A 26,536-nucleotide genomic window follows, 5' to 3' on the forward strand; every position below is an offset into this window, starting at 1 on the left:
AGAGTGATGATCACATGGTATATGAAAAGCCACCTCTGATTGGCTTATAGCCTCTTAGGGGTGTGAACAAACCAAAGGGGTTAAAAGACCAGCCTGGACAACCCCCTTCTCTCTTCTTCTCTGCTCTATGACCTTTACACACTTTGACCTCTCTACTGGTAAATCCTGAGTTCTCCCTTGAGGGAGTCCTCACCTCCGAGGCTCTGCCTGGTCATTCCCTCCCTCACCCATTCATCGAACCAAACAAAGGCCTCCTGGAACTGAACCAAAGGACTTTAAAGAACTCCTCACGCCAAACAACGCATGCAACGCAAGTACAGACCTCCAAACTTTCACTGAAATCTGGTGCTTTCTTTAACATAATCTGAGTAACCCGATCTCAAATCACGGCGTACTAAATTAAGTTCTCAGGGTTTGTTCAAGGCAAGGTCTATCGACTCCATTAAGTTCATTTTCCACTCGTCTTCTGTCAAAACTCACTTTCCAACCCATGTTTAAGTTTGTTTGTCTATGTGTTTGTTTAGTTTTACGTTGTAGATTAGTTAATACAGTCTTGTTTGTATTCAAAGAGAAGTTGACTGTGTATTTGTTTAAATCATATTGGTCCCTTGAAATCTGTCGATCCTAAATGCTACATGCTCATAAACAGTTTTTCGATCTATTTGTGATATCATTTTCAATGGCCATGAAAGTAGTTTTACTCTAAGAATTAATCTTATGTTCCGATCAACTCTTCACTAGCCAAAGACTTTGATCGGACATAAACATTCATTCTTTTAATATTCCCCAAATCGAGCCTGTCGTATTAACAAATTTAATGGTGGAGAATTTTTGTCAGATTTCTAATCTGCTAATTTGCATATACTGTATTTCCTTACATAATTTTGGTGGTCGAACGCGGCCAAGATTCTTAAACTAATTATTAACATATAAAATCCTACACAGTATACAAAGAACTCCAGAAAACATGAGTTGTGGAAAATCAGATATGATCTAGGTGCTTTATACAGCTTTATATATTTTGTTCCATTGAAGAGATGGCAAGTCTATCCCTCACAGCCTCGTTGTCATTCCCATTCAAAATCAAAGATGGCGCTAGCGTGAATAAGGTCTATACTACTGTCTAAAAACTGCTAAGCTTACCGGTGGTTACAGGGTATCTGAACACTGATCCACTCTGGAAACCCATTGGCCCGACAGTAGCTACAGAAACGTTATAGGACGTTCCAGATCGCAAGCTGTCCAAAAGGTAAGAGTTATTAGGAGTGAGAAATTGATTTGTGTTATTGCCAAGCCAGTAGGTCAACCTGTAGTTGAAGCTTCCAGCTGTCATGTCCTGAGCTTCAGCCCATTTCAATGACACTGAATGAGTGCTCTTGAACGACTCCAAAATCTCTCCTGGTTTGTTTGGATCTGAAACACACACAACCACCATCTATAAACACTATTGTCTGCTGTGTGCTTGTTCTAAAAAGTCTATGTGTGATTTCACAGTTCTACCTGATAATGGTTTGGAGATGAATACTCACAAGTTGCCATGTCAACTGAACTTGATGTTTCCTGGAAGGTTCCTTTGACGGTGGTGAGTGAGACTGTGAAGACAGTTGCTGCTTTTAGCTGAGTGAAGGTATGACTGCATTCAGTGCTGTTGAGTTTTGTGGAGTTGCACCCTCCTGCACTGCTGATGTTTAGAATGTACATGTCCAGCCCACCAACAGGGTGATCCCACATCACCAAGAGTGAGTTATTGGATCCTTGATTATCTAGTCTTGGAACCACTATAGAGGGCTCTTTGGAGAAAGAGAGAGAGAGTCAAGTGTCCTTTCAAGAATGGTAAAGACCCATAAGGAGTGTGTGTGGGATTCAGCATGATACATACTTGTGAGTACAGAAATGTTCTTCGGTTCTCCCAAACTGCCATAGGCTACACTATACACACTGAAGAGACACAAGGTCCCAGGCTCCAGGTCTGCTACAGTGATGTTTTCGGAGGACGTAGACAGATATGTAATATTGTCTGTGCAGTTGGTTACCAATATTTGGTATGAAAACCCACTGTGGTACCCCAGAGGACGGACCCAGCTCAGCCTCACAGCAGAAACATTCAGATCATCAGAACGCACAGAGGAAACCGGAAACGGCTCTGCAACACAAACATGATACTGAATGCAGAGCAGATGTGATGAGCTGCATGGAATTTGTAGTCGACCGATATGTTTGTTTTTTTTAAATGGCAGATGCCAGCACCATCTAGAGAGGCTGATATAGTGCTGATGTATAAAACAATTTAATAATAGTAGTAAGATGTACCATATGCATAATTGCTGAATACAAATGAATAATTACTGTACACAATATTTACAAAAAAAAAAGTCCAAAAGAATTCAAAAGATAACATAACATCAAATAATATTTGAAAACAGAAATGTGCACTAAACTGTACATTAACAAGACTGCTGGAAGATATTGTAACTAAAACTAGGTGGAATAACCACTTCTGATAATAGGTCAATTATAAAAAATTTGCCAAATACTGGCCTGCCCAATATTGGTTTATCACTACTTGTATAGCATAGTGTAGCAAATATTGGGCAGTAAAATGGACGTATGAAGTAGTGTTGTCATGGGCAGTGTGGTTACGTACTGGTGGAGGCTGTCATAATCTGGGGATTAGATTTGGTGCCACATGCCGTCTGCGTGATGATGCTGATATTATACCGACTAGCCGACTGCAGTGACAGCAGCTGTACTATGGTGGTACTCGCAGCCTTCTGTTCACTTGTGCCATTGGGGTGTGTGAACATGAGCAGGTAAGTGTAACCATACTGCTGAACATCCCGCTGCTGCCAGCTCAGAAATATACTGTTCTCTGTGGATCCATTCACTATCACATCACTTACTGCAGTAGGATCTGAAAGATCGTTCAAATAAACATACACAATTCATCTTCAGCAGTTTTCTGTAGGTAAGCTGAGATACAGGCCATATTGCATTTACCATCAACTTTTCCTTACTAACAGCAATTCAGATGAAACATAAAAAAATGACACAGATAAGCAATGTAACAGTAAGTTACACTGTTAAAGGGTGAGTGTGCTTACAGTATGTGTGTTTGTTATGGTTTATCCAAGAGGTGTCAAACTCATTTTAGGTTGAGAGTCAGATTGATAAAAAAAAAAAAAGTGACCTTATGCAGGATAATTTTCTTTTTATTTGTTATGGTGTACCCATGCAGAGTGCATGCATGAACCAAGTGCAGAATAGATTTTATGCTGCTTTAAAGGAATAGTTCACCCAAAAATGAAAACTAATTTATTCACCCTCATGCCATCCAAGATGTGTATGACTTTCTTTCTTCTGCAGAACACAACATTTTTTAGAAGAAAATCTCAGCTCTGTGGGTCCATAACTTTGAAGCTCCAAAAAGTGCATAAAGGCAGCATAAAAGTAATCCTTACAACTCCAGTGGATAAATTAATATTTTCAGAAGTGATATGATCAATATTTTAGTCCTTTTGACTACAAATCACCACTTTTGACCAGCCCTAAACAGTACGTGGCTGAATGTGAAAATAAAAGTCACTTCAACATCAGAATGTGGAAGTGAAAGTGAAAGTGTAGATTTAAAAGGACTTTCTGGACCTTCAAAGATCTGGCCACCATTCACTTGCATTGTATGGCCCTAGAGCTCAGATATTCTTCTAAAAATCTTCATTTGTGTTCTGCAGAAGAAGTAAGTCATATAAATCTGGGATGGCATGAGGGTGAGTAAATGATCAGCAAAATTTCATTTCTGGGTGAACTATCCCTTTAAAGTGTGGTTTATTAACTGGTTTACCCATGGACAGTTGTCACCCACAGATCCAAGTTTCAGCAGAAAAACATGAAATTGTGCATGTGTGAGTGCTGAATGCAGTGTGGAATTAAAATGGGTCTAACTCTTTAGAATGTGAGATTTAACGTGCAACACAAATTCAAGAGCTTAAATGACCTCTTGTAGCTAAAAAAATTTAATAATAAGACTCCATCCCAATGATATATTAATTAAAATGAACGTTTTGCCACATTCTACTTCATTTTATTTTCCTTCAAATCATGTGTAAATGTAAATAACTACTAAGTACTTATTGCTTACTTGTACACGCAGTGAGATACTGAGGAGAGCTTAAATATCCCAGTGCACCAACAGTCTTCACAGTGATGTTGTACTGGACACCTGCACTGAGGCTGGGCAAAGTGCTGTAGTTTTGACTACAGTTGATTGAGTTTGATATGAGAGTGCTGTTGTTGTACTGCAGGAGGAAGTAGAGTGGCAATGAGCTCATGTTGACCGGTCGAGCCCAGCTGATGTTCAAAGACTTTGTGCTCTGCGCTGTCACCAACAAATTACCAGGAGGAGTCGGCACTGGAACAACAACAATATAACAGTATAAATCTTAATAACTAAGGGGTCCAACCCAAAAGCTCACAAGGCAAACAGTTTAGAAATCTGCTACCCTATAATAGTGGTTAACTGATATGGGTTTTTTAATGGCCGATGCCGATATCCAGAAAACAGGGTGGCCGATAGAATACCGATATATAACACGATTTTCTATAGTAAATAACATAAACATAAAATTGCACAAAAAAAAATAAATAAATAAAAAAAATCTTATTTAGCACTATATTTACTCAATTTCACACAAAACTTTAACTTTGTAAAAAAGGATTAAAAAAAATACTATTGTATTTTACATGGTAGATATCAGTTTCTTCTGATTTCTGTTTAGTCCTCAAATTTTAGTAATTTATTTGCACATGAAGAAATTGTTAATACATATATTTGAAAGAAGGACATAACAGTACACACAGCAGTCCAGCAACCATAGATGGCATATCCACGTTAGCAGTCGCATTTTCTCCAAAAATACTGAATCAAACCAATTGTACATACAGTGCATAGTGAACAATACATTTACTCATTGCACGTGAAGCGCTTTTACTTTGAATTTGCACCAGAGACTCTTTAGCAGAGATGGGCCACTTCTATTAAAATGAATGGGAAAAATTATAACGCCCAACTGCAGCCAACGGTCAATGGATGTACAGTACTGTGCAAAATTCTTAGGCACATAAGATGTTTCACAGAAGCATTTGCCTTAGGATGGTTATTGATATCTTCAGCTTTAGTGTGTCAATAGGAAATATAAATGTTAGACTCCCAAACATTACTTTTGCTAATAGAGAAGATTAGAATAGAAGAACAGGGAACCCTGCAACAGATGTCATGGCCCCCACAAAGCCCCCCACTGAACATCGTGTCAGTCTGAGATTACATAAAGAGACAGAAGCTATTGAGACAGCCTAAATAGATAGAAGAACTGTGGCAAATTCTCCAAGAAACTTGGAACATCCTATCTGCCAACAACCAAGAAAAACTGTGTCCAGGTTTACCTAGGAGAATTGGTGCTCTTTTAAAGGCAAAGGTGGTCACACCGAATATTGATTTAACTTTTTTATGTTTTCTGGACTTTGTATGACATTAAGTGATAAATGAAAACTATTTATGTCATTATTTTTGAAGACATCCTCACTATGCAACATTTTTCACAAATGCCTAAAACTTTTGCACAGTACTGTAGATAGGAAGTCCTGCCTTACAGGTAAAATTGTATAATATTTTATAAAATAATTTTTATAATAAGATTTTACTGCTGATTTGAAATATGTTCTTTGATTGTAATCTTGACCAACCGTTTTGGAGATTTTGGTCTTTCTCCATTCAAGTAGATAAGAGCTGCACTTTCATGACTGGAAATAGTCTCCCGAGAGCATTCCAAACATTGCCGACAGTGGACTGACTTGCTAGAAAGACTTTGGTTGCAATCACGCACTCATGCGTATCCAGCGCGAGCAGCAATCTCCTGACAGTTTAAACGGCCTGGATCACCAGCTTGGATTATCATCATGATTTGTGACTCAGAGGAACTTTTTATCCTGATCCTGAACTTTTGATTCTGGCCGATAGAATACACGCTTCAGAGGAATATATTAGATGAGCGCTTGATGGGAAGAAAATGCTGGACTTTCATGATGTTCGAGAATTACATCTGTTTAAACAAGATATCTGCAAATTTGCAGATGGTATATAATAGAAGTTTTATTTATATTTGCCTTTTATCATTAGAAAAGTGACAGGATGCTGAAGTTGTGTGAGGTTGGTTTATTACATCTGTTTAAACGAGATATGCGCATATTTGCAGACGGTATATGATATTAGTTTGATTGATATTTGCCTTTTTATAATTAGACAAGGCAGTTAAAAGTTACAGGGAACTATTGAGGAGAGAGAGGGAGAATGAAACAGGTGAGCATTTTAACATTATGAGCTAAAATAAGTCTGCTGCTGCATATCTCTGATATGCGGATCATTTAAATGAGACTGTGTTGCTATTATTGTAGTAACACCATGGCATGTAACAAGAAACGAAATGTGACTGATCGTTTACATGTCTCAGTCACTTCACATTCAAGCAGGCGATTCTTGTGACCTCAAGAAACAAATCAGCCAAAGGGAAAATTTTATGGGCCGATGCCGATAATTAAAAAAGTCAGAATATCGTCTGATTTATCGGCCTCGCCGATATATCGGTCGACCACTACCCTATAATGCTCTAAACAGTTTCTGTACATTCCATAATTTAGTGGCAAAAACCTCGCAAATCTGAGCAATTAGTTATTCAAACAGCACTGTGCAAAAGTCTTAGGCCACCCAAGGAAATGGTATCAGAACTTTTTTCTCAGGGTTTATTCAAGGCAAGGTCTATCGACTCCATAAAGTTCATTTTCCACTCATCTTACCACTTACCAACCCGTGTTTAGGTTTTACACTGAAAATGGACTCTTCACACTGAAAATGACTCGCTGACAAAAACTTTAGCTTTTAGCTGATAATGTTCCCAAACACACATACACAAATTATGACCTAACCAGAGTGGATTTCTTCAGGTCGATTGCCTACTGTATATAGTTTCAATAAAACAGTTAAAAGTTAAATGGTAATACAAAGCCCTGACATCAACATTATTGAAGTGTGTGGTATCACTTGGCCAAGGAAGTGTAGGAAAAAGTCCACATCAAAGATTAGCTTACATTAAATTAATTTGTTCAATTGCTCTTTTCTTGTATTATGTACAGTGTTTACTTAAAAATTATTCTAATGTTTTATATTTGTATTACAGAACAAGCAAAAACAGGTGTTCTACCCAGATGCATAGCTCTAAATAAATTTTTTCGTGTGTGGCCTAAAACTTTTGGTGTAAACAGTGTAAGACACTGTCTCTTCTTGGAAAGGATAGACTTTATACTTTAGTATCACTTCCATGTGATAGTCCTGGTTAGAAGAGATTAGTCAGTTCTTTCTTTCTGCAAATCACTGTCTTTCTTCCTTTTCCACTTACAAAAGTCTGCAAATAAACGAGTGTGTTGTATGTATTTAGTGCTTCTAATTGTATGTACATGAGACATTGTGTCAGGGTGTGTGACGAATCTTACAGGTAGCATTCAGCACATTGTCGCTGTCCTGCTTTATGGGTCCACTGATGCTGGTAACAATGATCAAGTAAAGAGTTCCAGGCAGCAGGTCTGAGAAAACCACAGATGTTTCATTTGTTCGGTTCTCTGTTTTTACAATGGTTCCGTTCAGCAGGATTTTGACACTATAGAGACCCACATTGCCAGCAGGCGGTTTCCACTCCACTCTCATACTCGTAGTAGTTCCTACTGCAGAAATAGATGATGCTTTATCAAGCCCTGAAAACATGGAATTGGAGTGGAGGAGAAAGAGGGTTACTGTTCAACATCACAGTAGTATAGACAGTACCCTGTACAATTGTGTGCCATTACCTTTACCTTCCCAAGCATGGTCTGACTAGAGAATATGGCATAGACAAATTTAGATGCTTTTAGTTCAACAGTTCCCTATCTGTCACTCACTCGACGTTGTGTCGATGTAGTGACACTAGGGGTCACTCTTGAGACACCTCTGGTCTTTGATAAAAGGCCAATGAAAATTGGCGAGTGGTATTTGCATACCACTCCCCCGGACATACGGGTATAAAAGGAGCTGGTATGCAACCACTCATTCAGATTTTCTATTCGGAGCCGAACGGTCGATGTTTACTGAGCTGACAATTCATTCACTTCTGCTGGATCTGACGGCGCATTTCAGCGGCTTCTCCCTCCTCTGCACTGGTGCACTGCAGAGAACGCCCTTGGGCGCTTCGGCAGAAAAAAGAGAGTATATTTTTTTAAAAGAGTATATTTCTCTAAAAGAGCGGCACACACGGAATGTCTTTTTAAAGACGCATCTTTTTAAAGATTCCTTTCCGTTTTTGTGTTATTCCTGGTTGCAGTTTTTTCCTCTCAACTTCGGACGGTCACGATCGCTGTCTTTCGTGTCTGGGCGCGACCCACACGGAGACAGCATTCATAGATGGATCATGTACTCACTGCGAGAACATGGCCATGGCAACGCTGCAGTCGCGGCTTGCTTTCACAAGAAAGCAAGCCACCCCAGCGGCTTCCCACCTCGGTCCTTCTACCTATGGGTATGAGGCCAGCCCATAGGTAGTGACAGACTGGTGGCGATTTGGGGACCTCAATGGGACCACCTCTGCCGGGTATACCCCCATGGACCTCCCATTCCCCAGCACACTCGTCTGCTCTGATCGGGCTTCCGGATGAGTCTGCCGGCTCGTCTCACGGCGAGTTCGACCTCTTGTTCGGAAAACTGGTGCTCTCGCACCTCAGCCGACTAGGGCTTCGGGTCAACTGGGAAAAGAGCAAGCTCCTCCTGGTTCAGAGCATCACTTTTCTCGGTTTGGAGTTGGACTCAGTCTCGTTGATAGCGCGCCTCACGAACGAGCGCGCACAGTCGGTGCTGACCTGTTTGAAGGCGTTCAAACAGAAAACAGCGGTTCCACTGAAATTCTTTCAGAGGCTACTGGGGCATATGGCATCCTCAGCGGTGGCCACTCCATTCGGGTTGATGCATATGAGACCACTTCAGCACTGGCTTCAAACTCGAGTCCCGAGATGGGCATGGTGCCGCGGGACAAATCGCGTGGTCATCACGCTGATCTGTCACCGCCTCTTCAGCCCTTGGACCGACCGTGTTTCTACGGGCAGGCATTCCCCTAGAGCAGGTCTCCAGGCACGTCGTGGTCACAACAGACACCTCCAAGATGGACTGGGGCACTGTTTGCAATGGGCATGCAGCCGGCGGCTTATGGACGGGCCCGTGGCTGCGTTAACACATCAACTGCCTCGAGTTGCTGGCAATTCTGCTCGCCCTGCGGAGGTTCCGGCCATTGATCCAGGGCAAGCATGTGTTAGTTCGGACAGACAACACAGCAACGGTAGCATATGTCAACCGTCAAGGCGGTCTGCGCTCCCGTTGTATGTCACACCTCGCCCGCCATCTCCTCCTCTGGAGTCAGCAGCACCACAAGTCGCTGCGAACCACTCACATCCCGGGCGATCTCAACACTGCAGCGGACGCACTGTCACGGCAGGTTACCCGCAGGGGTGGTCCAGCTTATCTGGAGTCGATTCAGACAGGCACAGGTAGACCTGTTCTCCTCCCAAGAATCCTCCCACTGCCCGCTCTGGTACGCCCTGACCGAGGCATAGATATATAGATGCGCTGGCACACAGCTGGCCCCCTGGACTGCGCAAATATGTGTTTCCCCCAGTGAGCCTACTTGCACAGTGAGCCTACTTGCCTCCCCCCCCCCCGGCGAATTCCCCTGAGGAAGGACCTTCTTTCTCAGGGACGGGGCACCATCTGGCACCTGCGACCAGACCTCTGGAATCTCCATATCTGGCCCCTGGATGGGAAGTGGAAGACCACCCGTGGTGGTAGACACAATCACTCAGGCTAGGGCCCCCTCTACGAGGAGCCTGTATGCTTTTAAGTGGTGTCTGTTCGCTAAGTGGTGTTCTTCCCAACGGGAAGACCCCCAGAAATGTGCAGACGGATCGGTGCTTTCCTTCCTGCAGGAGAGGTTGGAAGGGAGGCTGTCCCCTTCCACCTTGAAGGTGTATGTAGCCGCTATAGTGGCACAACACGACACTGTGGATGGTAAGTCCTTAGGGAAGCACGACCTGATCATCAGGTTCCTGAGAGGCGCCAGGAGGCTGAATCCCTCCAGACCGCACCTCGTTCCCTCATGGGACCTCTCTGTAGTTCTTCAGGGTCTACAGAGAACCCACTTTGAGCCTTTGCAGTCAGCTGAGCTTAAGGCACTCTCCTTGAAGACTGCCCTCCTGACTGCGCTCACTTCCATCAAGAAGGTAGGAGACCTGCAAGCGTTCTCTGTCAGCGAAACGTGCCTGGAGTTCGATCCGGGCTACTCTCACGTGATCCTGAGACCCTGACCGGGCTATGTGCCCAAGGTTCCCACGACTCCTTTTAGGGACCAGGTGGTGAACCTGCAAGCATTGCCCCAGGAGGAGGCTGACCCAGCCCTGACGTTGCTGTGTCCGGTGCGCGCTTTACGCATCTATTTGGATCGCAAGCAGAGCTTTAGAGTCTCTGAGCAACTCTTTGTCTGCTTTGGTGGACAGCGGAAAGGAAGCACTGTCTCCAAGCAGAGGATCGCCAACTGGCACATTGACGGCATAACTAATTGTATCACGCCCAGGACGTGCCGCCCCCAGTAGGGCTACGAGCCCATTCTACCAGGGGTGTAGCGGCCTCCTGGGTCTTGACCAGGGGTGCCTCTCTAATAGACAATTGCAGAGCAGTGGGCTGGGTAACGCCCAACACTTTTGCGAGGTTCTACAACCTCCGGGTGGAACCGGTTCTGTCCCGTGTAGTGGCACGCACAAGCAGGTAAGTCTGGGACAGCCGGCCGGGTGTATCATTTGCACATAGCACCTTTTTCACCTCCCCTGAGCTGAAGACGTGCGCCGTTAACTCCCAGTAGTGTTCACAAACTGTGTTCCCTGGTCGACTTCCTCCAAGCCCTGTGACAGTCGAGTTTCCAGAGAGACACACTGCCGGCCCAGTACACGTGCTAACTAAAGCCCTGTACTGGGTTAGGTGCTCCGCATGTGGCAGTTCCCTATAGGTAACCCCATGCGACGTATATCTTCCGCTAATTTGTTTCCCTGTTGGCAAACTGCGTCTTCCTTGGGCAGAGGCCCCTCTGCCCCAGTCTCCATGCTTGTAGTAACTCCTCCCCCGTAGGGTAGGACCTACCATGGGACTTCTCCACATGGCATAATTCCAACATAGCTCGGCAAGACCATGTGACGTATTTCCACTTAAATACCCCCCCCCCTCTCTCTGGGCGAGGTGTGGTGTCGGAGGAGGTTACGTGTCAACCTGGTGCGCTGGCTATGAGCCACACAGTGGTCTGCCCGTCACACACCGCCAGTTCACGTAACACAGTTCAGCCAGTTGCGGCGTTTTGTATAGGGACCCCTATTGTCACTACATCGACACATCGTCGAGTGAGTGACAGATAGGGAACGTCCTGGTTACTTGCGGAACGTCCTGGTTACTTGCGGAACCTCCGTTCCCTGATAGAGGGAACGAAACGTTGTGTCCCTCCTGCCACAACGCTGAACTACCCGCTGAAATGGCCGGACCCTGTCCCGGCTCCTCAGCATAAAACCTGAATGAGTGGTTGCATACCAGCTCCTTTTATACCCGTATGTCCGGGGGAGTGGTATGCAAATACCACTCACCAATTTTCATTGGCCTTTTATCAAAGACCAGAGGTGTCTCGGGCTCCCAAGAGTGACCCCTAGTGTCACTGCATCGACACAACGTCTCGTTCTCTCCATCAGGGAGCGGAGGTTACACAAGTAACCAGGACATTCATGGTGGTCAACTAGTCATCCAAAAATGAACTTGTCAATTAATAAGTTTTTATATTATATATATATATATATATATATATATATATATATATATATATATAGATAGATAGATAGATAGATAGATAGATATGTTTTTTAGTTTTAATGTTTTTTCCATGACGCTTTAGCTTTTAGATAATTTGCACAGCAAAACCTGTGTACACAGTCTGTTCATTAAAATACATCTTGAGACTCTGCATTCTGTTCCATTCTGTCTGTTTCTAAACTCAATAACACATCTTATGTAAACAACCCTAAGAAACACTTCCGATCAGGATCGGGTGAAACAAAAACAAAAAATCCTAATTATACAGGGCCTTTTTAAGACTGACTAGTAGACTAGTCATTCAGTCAACCCACTGACAAGTCAATTTTGAAATTATGCAGTTTTTCGCAAATTTAGTCAGAAATGCAAAGACCACTGAGTTCCCGATTACAGGATTGCTAATAGTTGAGCGGTTATGCCGTCAAGATTATGAAGAAAAGCCCTTATTATGTGCAGTATGAAAGGAACAGCAATGTGTAAGTTATGTGTGAAATGTAATACCTGTAAACACAGAGATGGATACTGGTTCAGAGTTAAGGTCGTTTGCTACAGTTTGCACAGTAAAAGTGTAGTTGTTCCCAGGGATCAGGTCAGGGACCTTTGCAGTCTCATTTCTACTCTGTATCCATTGAGTCCCACTCACGTTTCCGTACATATACAGATATGTAGATTTGTAGTTACTCGGACGAGACCAGGTTAGGAGTATCTCAGTGGTGCCAACCGGAGAGGCAGTTAAATTACTTACTGGCATTGGCTCTGAAAGAGAGTTAAAGAGAATTATATTCCGCATGAGACTCACATGCTAATGAATATTGTGTACTCATTAGTGTACACATAGAGTATTAGACATATGAATTAAGTATATCATATATTGTTCAGTATAAGAGAAGACTGGGGCTAGATGACATGCATTTCTGCATTTCTCAGGGTAGGTTTATTTTTGAAGGTGAAATTCTGCATAGCCAAATACATTAAAGTCTTGGTTACAAAAAAAAAAAAGCTATAGAACATTTTCACACATTTTCGTTCTTGCCCAAGGAAAACAAATACAGTTCATCGAACAAACCTTTTGTGACAACTTTGTCACACTATATGGGGTAAGTTGTCACAATGGAACCTGCAATCAATCCAGTGGCTTATGTTTCATGTGAACATTGGGCAAGGCACGTCACCCATGTCAACCCCCATCACAGCCACTATGCCTCTCATTAAATCTACCCCTGCTTTAAACAGTCTATTATAGGCTTTTTAGCAAAACAATTATGGAGCACTAAACTATTCATGAAACAACAAAAGTGAAAAAGGCAACATACGCAAATATCGAAACATTGTTTTGGCCAAAAAATATTGTAATTAAGAAATTGTATAAGTTTATCACATTCAAAACACGTGACAACATGCCCAGACCTGATTTTCATGAGAAAATACCTTTGTTCTAAGACCATATGCAGACCTTACGATAAAAATCTGCCTACATAATGTAGTTGAAACTTGCCTGATTGCCTGAGTGTATGCCAGTGTGGTTTGATTATTTTCACTTGTTTACACAAAGAGCTATAACTAAAATATCATGATAGTGAACATTTAATTTGGAGGGTAGAATTCACAAAAAAGATTCAAATCTAAGAGTTTTAAATTATGTTTCAAATCAACATATAAAACCTCTGCTACACAAAAAAAACGTAGCACAGTTTTATCGGTAATGAAATTTAGCCCTTGTGACGTCTTCCCTGTGTGAAAGCCCGGTCTCCCTTATACAAACTTCACTTTTTTATTTAACAATGCACAATGAAGGACAGTACAAGGAAACATCAACACATGATGCAAACTCCCATAACAACCCTAAAAACCTCATCGGGACAGAGAACATTATCACATAATCATGTTTTTCTGTATGGAAGTGGCTTCATATTTATATCTCCTTTTTCAACAGTCATTTTAGTTGTTGGTTTAGAGAGAGATGTATGTAGTGTTTAGACTCACTTGTATTACACTGTATGGACTTTGAGGGTCCAGAAATGTTGGCAGCTCCTATCTGTGTTCTGACGCTGCAATTATACTGAGACCCAGAATCCAGTGTAGTAATCTGATAATTGTTGGATGTGGTATTGAACGTCTTTTCAGATGTGGTAATGTTGACACTGTAGGACAACAAGCTGGAAGTTCCATTAGGGGAAAGCCAGGTCAGATTGACTGAACTGGTGCTGACAGCAGAAACCTCTAGATTTCGCACTGCATTAGGAGCTGGTGGATGCAGACACACAGTATACAAAACACACCCTTTAAACATATACTGTAAACATAATTGTAGACATATTTTGCAGCGTACACTATCAGTAGCTTATGTTAAATATATGCTGTTTTAGGGGTGTGTGTGTGTGTATGGAAACAAAAGAGAGACAGTGAGTGTGTTACCTGTATATGCAGTGAGGTTTACAAATGAGCTCCTGAAATCTTTCACTCCAATGGTGACCACAGCAATGTCATATTGACTGCCCGGTAATAAACTTGTGAGCGTATAATTTAAAGAAGTGGATTGACTCAAAGTTAGGTTGAGCCCTGATTGGCTGGGTCTATACGACACTTCATAGGTCACATTTACTTCATCCATTGAGCAAGGTCTTGACCACAACAAAGAAATAGATACATTTGTCTGGCCAGTCACTTTGAGCACTTCGGGTGGGTTGGGCTCTGAGGAGAAATATCATACAACAAACATATACTATTAATGGAAGTGCTGATGTAATAAATGTAGAAAGATTGTGTTTTATCTTCTGGGGATGAAACAGAGAGTGTATGAGGCTTTTCTGACTCACTAGTGGCAACCGACACTATGTTTGAGATGTTCCTCAGGATTCCACTGATGGAGGTGACTGTGAGGTTGTAGACTCGTCCTGCTGTGAGGTTCATGATGTCTAAGTTGTTGGCAAAGGTGGTATGGTTCTGGGTCATGTTCAGCTCAGCACTGGATATGTTCACCGCATATGAGTCCACATGACCTGGAGGAGCTGCCCAGCTCACATTCAGACTGTTACTGGAACTCAGCACAGAGATATTCACCACTTGTGCTGGACCTGTACACAGGCAATATACCTTTATTAACATAAATGCAAGAACATATGACATCCATTGTAATCCATGCACACACCCTGGTTCAATTTACTCCACATATGAAACAGAGACTGCTTGGGGCTGTTCACACAGGACACCTGTCTGCGCTGATTTAAAAAAAACAACTTTTTTTTAGTTCTATAGAAACTAGTCAGAGTAGAGCCATATTTAATTTTGCCGTGAATTAAAACAAGGCTGTGAGGGATAAATGTACAGTCTGTACAATGGCAGCCCTGTTTACAGCTGTATAAAGGTCCTAGATCACACCTAATGTTCACAAATCAGATTTTGTTTCACCATATTTCATCAGCTGAACAATCAACAACATTGTAAACAACAGTACAAGCTATTGAAGAGACTGCAAGTCCATTCCTCACAGACTCGTTTTCATTGCTGTTAAAAATAAAATGTGTCACTACTCTGTATAAGCTCCATGTAAACATGCGCTTTGACCGTTGCAACACATTTCACAGTTTTTTAAAAATCTCATGTTTTTTAGTATGCTGTTTCAAGTTAATGGAGTTCAAATTGTAAAAGTTTTCATTCTGCAATGTCTAGCTGTTGAATACAAAGATGCTTCCTCTTTGAACGGCACTTAAAGGAATGTTCCAGGTTCACTACAAGTTAAGCTCAATCGACAGCATTTGTGGTATAATGCTGATTAACATAAAAAATTTGTTTTGACTTGCCCCTACTTTTCTTTCAAATAAAAGCTAAAATTGAGGTTACAGTGAGGCATTTACTATGGAAGTGAAAGGGGCCAATGTTTTGAGGGTTTAAAAGTAGAAATTTGAAGTTTATAATTTTATAAAAGCACTTTTTCTGTTGAGGTTGTTTAAATTGTAATTGTTACAGTCATTTTAGGATTTTAGGTTTTCTTGACATTACATCGTCATGGCAACAAAGATGTAAAATTGGCTATAACTTTACACAGAAAAGGTTTGTAAGTGATTTTATCACACTAAAATCATGTTTACATGCATATTGTTTATGTCTTATGGCTATACTTTTGAAAAAGTCAGTATTTTAACATAAACAAGAAAAGGAGGGACAAGTCGAAATACATTTTTCTGGTATTAAATATTATGCTACAAATACTATCGATTGAGCTTAACTTCTATTGAACCCGGAAAATTCCTTTAAAAACGTTCTCTCTCTCTCTCTTCTGCAGGCATACTTATTTGTGTTTTGGGATATGTCAACGGCAACCCCCTCAGTGAGGTTATCAAAGGCCACTGAGGTGACATTGAAGATGTACTTGGTGCCAGGCATGAGTTGTGAGATTTGCATTGAGGTTTGATTAGTGGTGAACAGGAATGATGGGCTTACACCCCAAGCAACTCTATAGTATGGGCTAATGCCATTTGGAAGAATCCATCTCAAAATCATTGAGCTCACAGTGACAGAGGACACAGACAGGTTTGTAACGGGCTCAGGGCCTGTGAGTGCAAGAGAGTGGACAAGGAAATTGAAAGGTACGTAAATGATGACAACATTTTCATTTTTGGGTGAACTATCCCTTTAAAGTCTTTTCATTGTGTGTTTCTGCTATATTGCACAGTAGAGATTTTAGATTGATTGTGATTATCTGTGACTTACGCAGAGTAACAGTTTGATTGGCTAGTGGTAACAGGCAGGTCCAGTTGAGGTACACTGAGGTGGAGTTGACTTGTGTGATAGTCAGATTGCTGGAAGTGTCTGCTATGCAAGGAGCAGAGAAATACTGTGAGAGTGCAAGTGACTGAGAATGAGAAAAGTACATGAAAGAGTGATACTGTGAATGTGAATAAGAAAGTTAAAAAGATAATATCTTCTCTCTGCACCTTCCAGGACAACAGTGCCCTTGTTGCTCAAAGGCACTGAATGCATTGGAAACTTCAACCTCTAAATGTGATTAATTGGTAGTAGAAGTAGGAAGGACTTACTGGTGGTGTAGTTATCACAGCACAGATTTGAGCAGTTGATTCTGAGGAAATATGTTTTTCCAGGCTGCAGTCCAGTCACCGTAACGCAGGACAAAGTGTTTGTTACACTGGCGTTTTGCACACTGCAGTAACCGTCTCCTACAAAGATTGTGATGTCTGTAGTTGTGGAGTTTGACTTATATTGGCATGATGAACCTAAATATAGACACAAAACCGGTGTAGGTAATATCATATCAAAAAGTGATTTAAGCTTAAAACTATAAATATCATTAAAAATGTGTACAAATTATAAATAATAAAAACTCTTTGGTTATTGATCAGTAAGGGGACTTTAGAAATAATTATACTTACAATCAGACTGCACATGAGGGATCTGGGGAAGAAAACAACATTGTAACATGGTTATATTGCACAGTGTTGGGGAGTAACGAAATACATGTAACGGGAATACGTATTTAAAATACAAAATATAAGTAACTGTATTCCACTACAGTTTAAGTGAAAAGTTTAAAGAAACGGAAGGACGAGTCGATATAAATGTTTGTGTTAATCAACATTATGCCACAAATGTTGTCGATTGAGCTTAACTTGTATTGAACCCGGAATATTCTTTTAGACATTGCAATCTCATAAGCTCAAGCGGTCCTGGAAGTTTCCACATCAAATTCATTGTAGTTTAACCCAAATCAAATCACTCTTATTTCAAAAACTGAGAAGAGCATGAATCTTCTTTTCAAGTCGATTATTCGGCCATTGGAGATGTTGGAAAAACATACATGTATAAGCTGGACAGATATGCAGGCAGATGTAATTTCATTATTGTAATAGATCATGAGAGAAATTTATATTTCTTTGTTCTACCCTAAATCCTGTTCCCCTTTCCTTGTTCCGCTAAGAAACACATTATGTCATTGGCCTTTTATCCAACTGATACCTACTGCCTGATTGATTGTTTGTTGGTCAGGAACTTTATCAGGTTACAGATTTCAACTTCGGTGTGGGTAAAAAATACTCTCTCTGTAATAAACACATTCAAAAAAGGATGACTCTCTGTCTGTTCTTGTCAGAAATTAATTCCTCAGTGAACCATCCACAAATCAAAATCTGAAAAAACAAAAAACAATGCATATATATATCCTGGAAATAAAGCATTTTTAGAAGTTACTTAATCTGAAACGTTTGGACAGCTTATTTTGTTGAGCATAACTGATGAGGAGGAGAGGTATCTATAGTTCAAAACTGTCACAGTCATGACATCAGTGTTAAAAGAATGAGTCTCTTCTCACAGATTAATACGAGATACTGAAACCTTCCTTTACCAAAGCAACTGACAGAGCTTGATGATGGGTTACATCTATATTTGAATGTGGATAATAAAAACTACAAGAATGGATCTTACTGATGCAAAGTGCAAACATCCTCCCTACATCTAGCAGGGCTGTCTATTAAATTCAAGCGGCCCAGGGCAAATTGTTAGTGGTTTATCTAACTCGTCCTCATGACAAGTCATAATGATATTGCAAGATGGCGAAATTGTAAGAAGTGTTGATGAGTGTTGACTCATACAGAAAAATGACTTTTACTCCCATAAGGAAAAATAAAAAAACAATTGAACAATGTTATTATTATAACTTTTCCTATGTTTAACTCCTAACCCAAACCTAACCATGAAGTCTAATCCCTTACCCAAACCCTAAACCTAACCATGATTTTAGGAAAATAACTTTGTGTCCCACAGAAGAAAGGAAAGCATATTACAGGTTATTGATTAAAAGCAGTCACATTGCATAAATAAATATGGAATGAGTAACCAAATTTGTTCACAGACTTTTCCTATCTTAAAATAAAGTGTTGGATAGGAGCCAAGATAAAATGTGATACCTGTATTGTATCGATTAGAAATTCTGTTTGTTGAATGACTGGTCTACATGGAAATAACTGTCAAACCTTTTCGTACGAGCCAAGTCGTACGATATCTTATGATTTTGCCATCTGTTATGACTTATTATGAGTTATCACAAGACTATGGCCCTGATTTACTAAGATCCGAAATAACAGGAGCTAATTTGCTTGTGCAATCTATGAAACTGCGTGTGCTTGCTGTGAGCATTTGGTGGTTGATTTACTAAGAAAAACAGTGCAAACAACTACACGTACAAATATATTGGACGCACCCTCCAGGCTGTAATTGCTGTAAAAGAGACTTTGAGAACAGAGAATACATTGAACACTCATTAATGACACACATTAATGTGAAAATAAATTATTTCTCATGAAAAAATAGTTTTATTCTCTAATTTTAGATCTCGATATCCTAACTGATAACATACTGATACATAAGCCTATATATATATATATATCAAGAGCCATCAAGAGCAATATTCATAATGTTAATTTGGGCATAAATTGTTAGTAGGCGTATGCATCAGTATGTTATCAGTTAGGATATAGAGATCTAAAATTAGAGAATAAAACTTTTTTTCATGAGAAACAATTTATTTTCACATTAATGTTTATCATTAATGAGTGTTCAATGTATTCTCTGTTCTCAAAGTCTATTTGTGACACAGTTACAGCATGATGCACAGCGCAAATCAAATTAATACCTAGCTGCCTTTCATTTGTATTAATTTGCTCTTGCTGTTTACATTTCTGAAATGACTTTCAGGCTGAAATCACTTTGTGGATGCAGTTTGATTCATTTGCATCAACCCTACCCTTTATTATGCTCATTTGGAGGCACGCGTCTAAACTGCATATTCATTTCGGGCAAACACGCAAAAATGGACAAGACGTGCTATTTTGCACATCTGAAAAGAAGCAATCTTTAGAAGACTACGTCAGTAGATCAGCTCTGACTTTTTTGGACATGCTATCAAGTTTGCACATATTTTTATACATGCAAACCTTTAGTAAATCAGTGCCTACTGTATGTTGGATTATCTTCTTTATACCGACAAGGGGGCCTGTCCTCTTACTGTAAATGCAATGGACCTGGCATAAAGAAAGTTATTGCCCTTGAAGGTTCAGTCTGATAGATAAAGTTAAATTAAGCTAAGAATTTGGAACTTCCTTAAAAATAATATAGATTTCCATGAAAAAATCTTGGTCTGAACTCATTTACATTATTTTTTAATTCCAGGTAAATTCCATGATGTAAATTCCATGACACAACAACAGTTTCATTCACTGCAGTATTTTTGACTTTTGGACTTGAGATTCAAGCTATACTAATGATGCTCCATTCGGATTTAGTAGCCCAATACTTTTACTCACACACTCACATACTGTACAGTTTAGAGTCTATGGACTTTCTTATCAGCAACCCTACAGATCGGCCCTTCCACTGCTCACAGGAAGGAGGCCTTACCCAGAATGCAACTTCACTTCCTCTGACCCTATAACTTATAATGCACTGGCCCAGATATTACACCAAAAAAGCACACAGTTCAACAATATTAAGAAACACTATTGTTGAACCTTAATAAAAACCAATGCAGGTCTATTTCCTACTCACAAATCTTCCAGAAAGGAGATCTAAAGGATACAGTCTAACACAGCACAACACAGCAACATCTAATTGCATTGCAAAATAATAACTACCAAAGCATTTAAAAGTACAATTCATATTTGCAGATCTGTCATTTCTCTGGCCACAGTAATTAGGTGTTTAGGGGTGGATTAACGTTCAAAGGTTTTTGTGGTTTGTGATACTTCTAACAAGCATTAACTTAAGGCAAACAATGGATGATGTAATAGATGTCACAAAAGAAGAAAGAGGGTAGAATTGAAGGAAGAGGACAAAGGATGGATGAATTTATTGACTTTGAATGCAATGATTTACATAAGAATGAATTCACACACATTTGTTCTGTTAAGATTTGTACATAAGTGAATTGTGTATACGGAAAAACCTCTACAATGAGATTTGGTGCCATCAAGAGCAGGCTGTCTATGGATTATACACGGAAACAATGTTTTTTTTTTTTTTTTTCAAAAGCAAGCACAAATCAAATGCTTCATGGGGAAGTTCAACACTGAAAAACGGGCTGTGGTAGTCAGTCTTTGCGGCCCAATCTGTTTCAGCGAATTTCCTAGTGTCAAACTGACAGTGCCCTCTGAAAATGCCTGATGGGTGACAGGAATCATTTTAAAAACGAAACTTTTACACTTCCTCATTTCAAATGTAGACAATTGCCATTTCTGTGGCACACCCTGCTGTAAGCTCAAACACACAAACACACAAACACAAACACTGCCCAGGAGATCTTTATCATTTCTGTCAGTAGAAGCAAGTAAATGTAATCAATGATGTAGTACTATTATGAGAGAGTAATTGTAATACAGTCTGCAGGGGTGTTTACATAGAATGTTGAAGAATTATGACAATTGAATTATGAAAATTGTTTATAATGTGTTTGATTGTTCCTTTTCAAATGTGCATCAATACAGATTGTATAACTGCCATCCTATTCCTATTAGTCTACATGGCCTTTTACAGTCATGTGAAGTGCATGCAAATACACAGTGGTAGACACCATATTTGCATGTTGCTGCTACTCCTTCCATCTGGTCACCATATAGACAAAACCATAATCTTTCACTAGTCATGATGAAAGACTGCCTCGCACAACACTTCTGAGTAGGTGTATGTGTGTGTGTATACACACATCAGAGAAAGAAGGTTATTATTTATTAATGTATAATACCATTTTTCTAATATATTTTTTCCTTACATTTTCCAAAATGTATTCTGCTCTAGTGTTTGTTTTTCAGAGAAGTAGCAATTGAATAACTGAAATATACTGAGTATGGATATGAAGCGTAAGATGTGTCATGCAGACAGTCAAAGATGGGACATGAAATGAGACAGATATGGACAGACAGACAGCTCCATGAATGACAGTGTACAGTTGAACTAAAACACCACTTTACAGTCTAAAGCCCAGTATTGTACACAGTAACACATTGTATGTTGACATTGCAATGAATACTGACTTTATTATTGTAGATTCTGTATAATTCATGTAAATGTATTGTGTTTTGCCTTGTCTTTTATAATATTATCTGTTTATTCATGATTTCATGAAACCTGACATGTCCATGTATGCACATAGTAATTCCAACTAGCCATGATATACAATAAACCCTTTGAAATCTGTGAATGAATAGACCCCAAATTACACTGAACACAGAACTGTGTGTGTGTGTGTGTGTGTGTGTGTGTGTGTGTGTGTGTGTGTCTAATCTATTCCACCCCAGAATAGGTCAGGATCCTTCTACAAGAAGGCATTAAACACTGGAAACATGCATTTTGGGGGAAGGCAAAGAAACAAGCCTTTCTCACAGATGGCTGAATTTCCAAACTTTAGAAATTAAGTGATTCTTTTAAGTAAATTGCGCAATAGTGGTCTGAACTAATGCTTCTGTTCCTATTTATTTTCTCGAACAGTCACTTGCACTTCCTGGATCTCTCAGCACTCTAGTCTCCTAGTCTTTATAATGTCAGTCTCATGCTGTTGCTATTAGAATGCTCTTGTAATTCACAATCAATATTAAAAAGTTATGAATAACTGATTAAGAAGTTATTAAACTGCTGCAAATATTTGTTCATACATGCAATCCATATACTGCACTATGGTGTGATTGAGTCTTCGTAACAATTCATCTCACAATATGATGTGATGTCACACTACTTTATATTTCATTCATGTCAATCTGTAGCCAAACTGAAATCGTCAAGCTGTCCTCACCACCGCTACATGGCAAAAATAAATTTAATGTATTATAAGTTATATAATTTTTGTGTGAATGGAGTACACCATATTGTCACAAAAATAGACTTATTTAGCTTGATGTCTTTCTGAGATGTTTTTTGCTGTTCCTGCTTTGGCAAATTACTTCCAGAGGATCTAAATAACTGGCCATTTATTATAGTTTCACACCAAATTTTACTCATTTCTCTGAGAAAATCCATTTAACATCTGACCATTGTATCATACATGGACACAAGAATGTGTTGCTAAAAAAAAGATTTATCTTAATGCATTTTGTCCCAGATAATCACACTATGACTGAGTGGGATAAAATTTGTATTTTGAAGTTCAACTCACAATTAAGGATAGAAATGTTTAAGGACTGATTGAAATTTTATAGAATTTACTACACTGTAAAAAGTGGTAACCTCCAATTGTTACCTGATTTAACCCTTAAAATTAGTTTTGTTGGTGTAACTAATGTATTCAGGTTGGTTCAGTGATTATAAATAATACTTCTGACTTAAATAAAATCATTTAATTTACATTACCACATGAAGTACATTTTTTAGGTTAATATTTTTTTTTTACAGTGTAATTTTACTTTACTAAAACCATCCTAAGATGATTTTAGCTGTTTGCTTGTTTTTCAGCAAGGATATTTTATATTAACAATACAAACATATTTCAGCATAATAAATTCTACTACTTAATCCACGTATGAGACCTGGGACATTTAAAAAAACATGTCAGGTCATTCACTCATAGCCAAAATGGCTTAGTGCATGAAAAACTCTTTATTGCTGTGAAATAATTTATCTTCAATTAGCAACACCACCCATAATGTCTGTAATCACAATAGATGGTTGCTGTGATTAGAATTGAGAAAAGGAGCAGTGGGGGAAGGAGGTGGGGATCCAGAACATTTTATTTCTTTGTTCCGCAGCTCTACGTCAGTTTTTTCCTTCTCTCCCCAACCGCCCACAGTGATTTATTCTGCCTAGATGGGCCAGGCATTATTTTCATGAGACATTCATGCAAAATACTGTACTTTCCTGGTGGTGTTAATTGGCCGCACATCAAGGATTAAAGGCAACTGGCACGCATATTTGCCCAAGAGGAGAGAACAGAGAGATTGCCTCGATATCAAGCATTGCAATCATCATTTAGTTTTCTTCTGAATCAGTGTAGACCAATCCTTAAAATCACATTTCACTGTCCTAATCATCTAGGTTTGGATCAAACAGCCAATCACATCTCTTCACCACACATGAAGGTTGCTGGTATATCTTTGACTCCCCACAGCTTCTGTTTTAGAGGTAACAGGTACTGTATATACAAAAAGAAAACATTCTTTTGGAACAACAGAAAGTGACTTTCACTTTGATGTAAAAGGTGGCACCACGTTATACTAGCACATTGACAGACGGTGAAATAAGAGTAATGATGCTGTCAAGTATTTGGATGGTGGAAAATAAGAGAATTTAATCCATATGCTAGTAGCACTGCCATAAGAAAAAGTATCCCACAAATCACTGCTGCCAGTATTCTCACTATCTATCCCCCTCTGTATCACACCAATGCAAATTAACTGACTGTGAGATGAGATGAACCTTAGAAATTTGCATAGATACTGGTTGCACTTCTGCTTCAACAGAACATCATGGAAATATTATATATATATATATATATATATATATATATATATATATATATATATATATATACACACACACACACACACACACAATACTGTGCAAACGTTTTAGGCACTGATGAAAAATGTTGCATAGTAAGGATGTCTTCAAAAATAATGCCATAAATAGTTTTCATTTATCAATTAATGTCATGCAAAATCCAGTAAACATAAAAACAAAAGCTAAATCAATATTCGGTGTGACCACCTTTGCCTTTAAAACAGCACCAATTCTCTTAGGTACACCTTGACACAGTTTTTCTTGGTTGTTGGCAGATAGGATGTACCAAGATTCTTGGAGAATTCGCCACAGTTCTTCTATCTATTTAGGCTGTCTCAATTGCTTCTATCTCTTTATTTAATCCCAGACTGACTCAATGTTCAGTGGGGGGTCTGAGAGGGCAATGACATCTGTTTGCAAGGCTCCCTGTTCTTCTATTCTAATCTTTTCTATTTACAAAAGTAATGTTTGGGAGTCTAAAATTTATATTTCCTATTGACACACTAAACCTGAAGATTTACATAACTATCTTAAGATAAATGTTTTTGTGACTTTTGCACAGTACTGTGTATATATATTATTATTATGTTATTGTTATTATATAGGTTTTTCCATGATTTTCAGTGACACTGCCTTCACAGACAGATAGACAGACAGTTAGATAGATAGACAGACAGACAGATAGACTATTAGATAGACAGATAGACAGACAGACAGACAATTAGATAGACAAATAGACAGATAGACAGACAGACAGATAGACTATTAGATAGACAGATAGACAGACAGACAGACAATTAGATAGACAAATAGACAGATAGACAGACAGACATACAGTTAGATAGATAGACAGACAGACAGTTAGACAGATAGACAGACAGACAGACAGAGAGATAGATAGATAGATAGATAGATAGATAGATAGATAGATAGATAGCAGTCTAGATCACAACTGAATAACTTATGTTAAACTGTGGTCAAGTGTTTTGGGGAAGGTTTAAAAAAAAAGTAGGAACAGGAGTAAGCTACTTTTTTGCAACTTTCCATGAACTAACGTGTGCCTTTCAGGCAGCTCAAAACAATGTGACAGTTTGCCTGAAACATGCGTGTTTCAAGAACCTGAAATAAAAGTAAATATCACTGCGGGTCCACTTACACTTTAACACAGTTCAGCGCATACATTGGACCGTTTTAACTTATTTCAAAGTACCAACATAAACATAATATTTCACAATGTTAGCTAATATTAACTCATATTTAACATTTTAACTAAGTTAAATATTAGTTGAAGAAAATTAGAAACGCTAAGCTTCAAAATCCAAAAGAAACCGCGCTTAAAAACTTTCACACAACACTTTGACACTTACCAACACGAGCAGAGCAAGGAAGACACTTGCACGGAAGACACTGACCCGAAGTAAATAATGCTGACCCATAATGGCAAAAAAAACAAAGCAAAAAACGTTTATGTCATTTCATAATTTGAGTTCTATCTGAAACAGTTTTCCTGCTGTGATTATGAAAGATGATAGTGATGCTGCTTTTTCTTGCTTCAGGTGCTGCTTGAACTTGCTTATTTGACTCTTTCCTCTCACTGGGTAATGTGGGCGGGCAGAAACGATTAACCCCGCCCCCCGTTGTCTTTTCGGAGGCATTCTTTAGGAAGCATTGCTCTAATAGGTGGTATTTTTGTCCACTCATAAATGCTATGTCAGTGTATTTATGTGATGTTGCTTGCTCAGCCTGGTTTACTGTAGGTGGCACTCAGGGACTTAGATTCAAAACAGGCAATTCCCCACCCCCCCAAACAACAATCAAAACAGGCCATTCCCCACCCCCCCAAACAACAATCAAAATAGGCAACCCCCCCCAACACACTTGATATTTCCCTGAATTAAAAATTGTAACATTTCCTGAAAAGTTCAGGAGTAGTAAGATTAACCTTTTGGGGGCCTGGGTAGCTCAGCGAACAAATTGGCCCAGTTGCTAGGGAGGGTAGAGCCACATGGGATAACCTCCTTGTGGTCGCTATAATGTGGTTCTCACTCTCGGTGGGGCATGTGGTGAGTTGTGCGTGGATGCAGCGGA

The 26,536-nt window shown here is 39.5% G+C and overlaps 1 protein-coding gene across 2 annotated transcripts in view; it reads right to left on the minus strand.

The window, feature by feature from the left end:
* The window catches only part of LOC127447137 (receptor-type tyrosine-protein phosphatase eta-like), a 56,155-nt gene extending 30,122 nt beyond the window's left edge, over positions 1-26,033 (minus strand). Inside the window, exons 1-14 of one of the 2 annotated variants that reach the window (XM_051708849.1) lie at positions 25,816-26,033; positions 17,347-17,368; positions 16,996-17,190; positions 16,670-16,768; positions 14,776-15,033; positions 14,375-14,650; positions 13,943-14,203; positions 12,461-12,715; positions 7,537-7,794; positions 4,136-4,405; positions 2,645-2,911; positions 1,880-2,143; positions 1,530-1,790; positions 1,144-1,413 (exon numbers count right to left, since the gene is read on the minus strand). In XM_051708849.1, the coding sequence (XP_051564809.1) occupies positions 1,144-1,413; positions 1,530-1,790; positions 1,880-2,143; positions 2,645-2,911; positions 4,136-4,405; positions 7,537-7,794; positions 12,461-12,715; positions 13,943-14,203; positions 14,375-14,650; positions 14,776-15,033; positions 16,670-16,768; positions 16,996-17,190; positions 17,347-17,368; positions 25,816-25,884 (3,025 nt within the window). In that variant the 5' untranslated portion in view covers positions 25,885-26,033. Of the gene's footprint in view, positions 1-1,143; positions 1,414-1,529; positions 1,791-1,879; positions 2,144-2,644; positions 2,912-4,135; positions 4,406-7,536; positions 7,795-12,460; positions 12,716-13,942; positions 14,204-14,374; positions 14,651-14,775; positions 15,034-16,669; positions 16,772-16,995; positions 17,191-17,346; positions 17,369-25,815 lie in introns of both variants that reach the window. The other variant, XM_051708774.1, reaches the window with a different exon arrangement.
* Between the last annotated feature and the right edge of the window lie 503 nt (positions 26,034-26,536).

This window comes from Myxocyprinus asiaticus, chromosome 1 (genome assembly GCF_019703515.2).
Source record: "Myxocyprinus asiaticus isolate MX2 ecotype Aquarium Trade chromosome 1, UBuf_Myxa_2, whole genome shotgun sequence".
In the NCBI taxonomy this organism is placed as follows: domain Eukaryota; kingdom Metazoa; phylum Chordata; class Actinopteri; order Cypriniformes; family Catostomidae; genus Myxocyprinus; species Myxocyprinus asiaticus.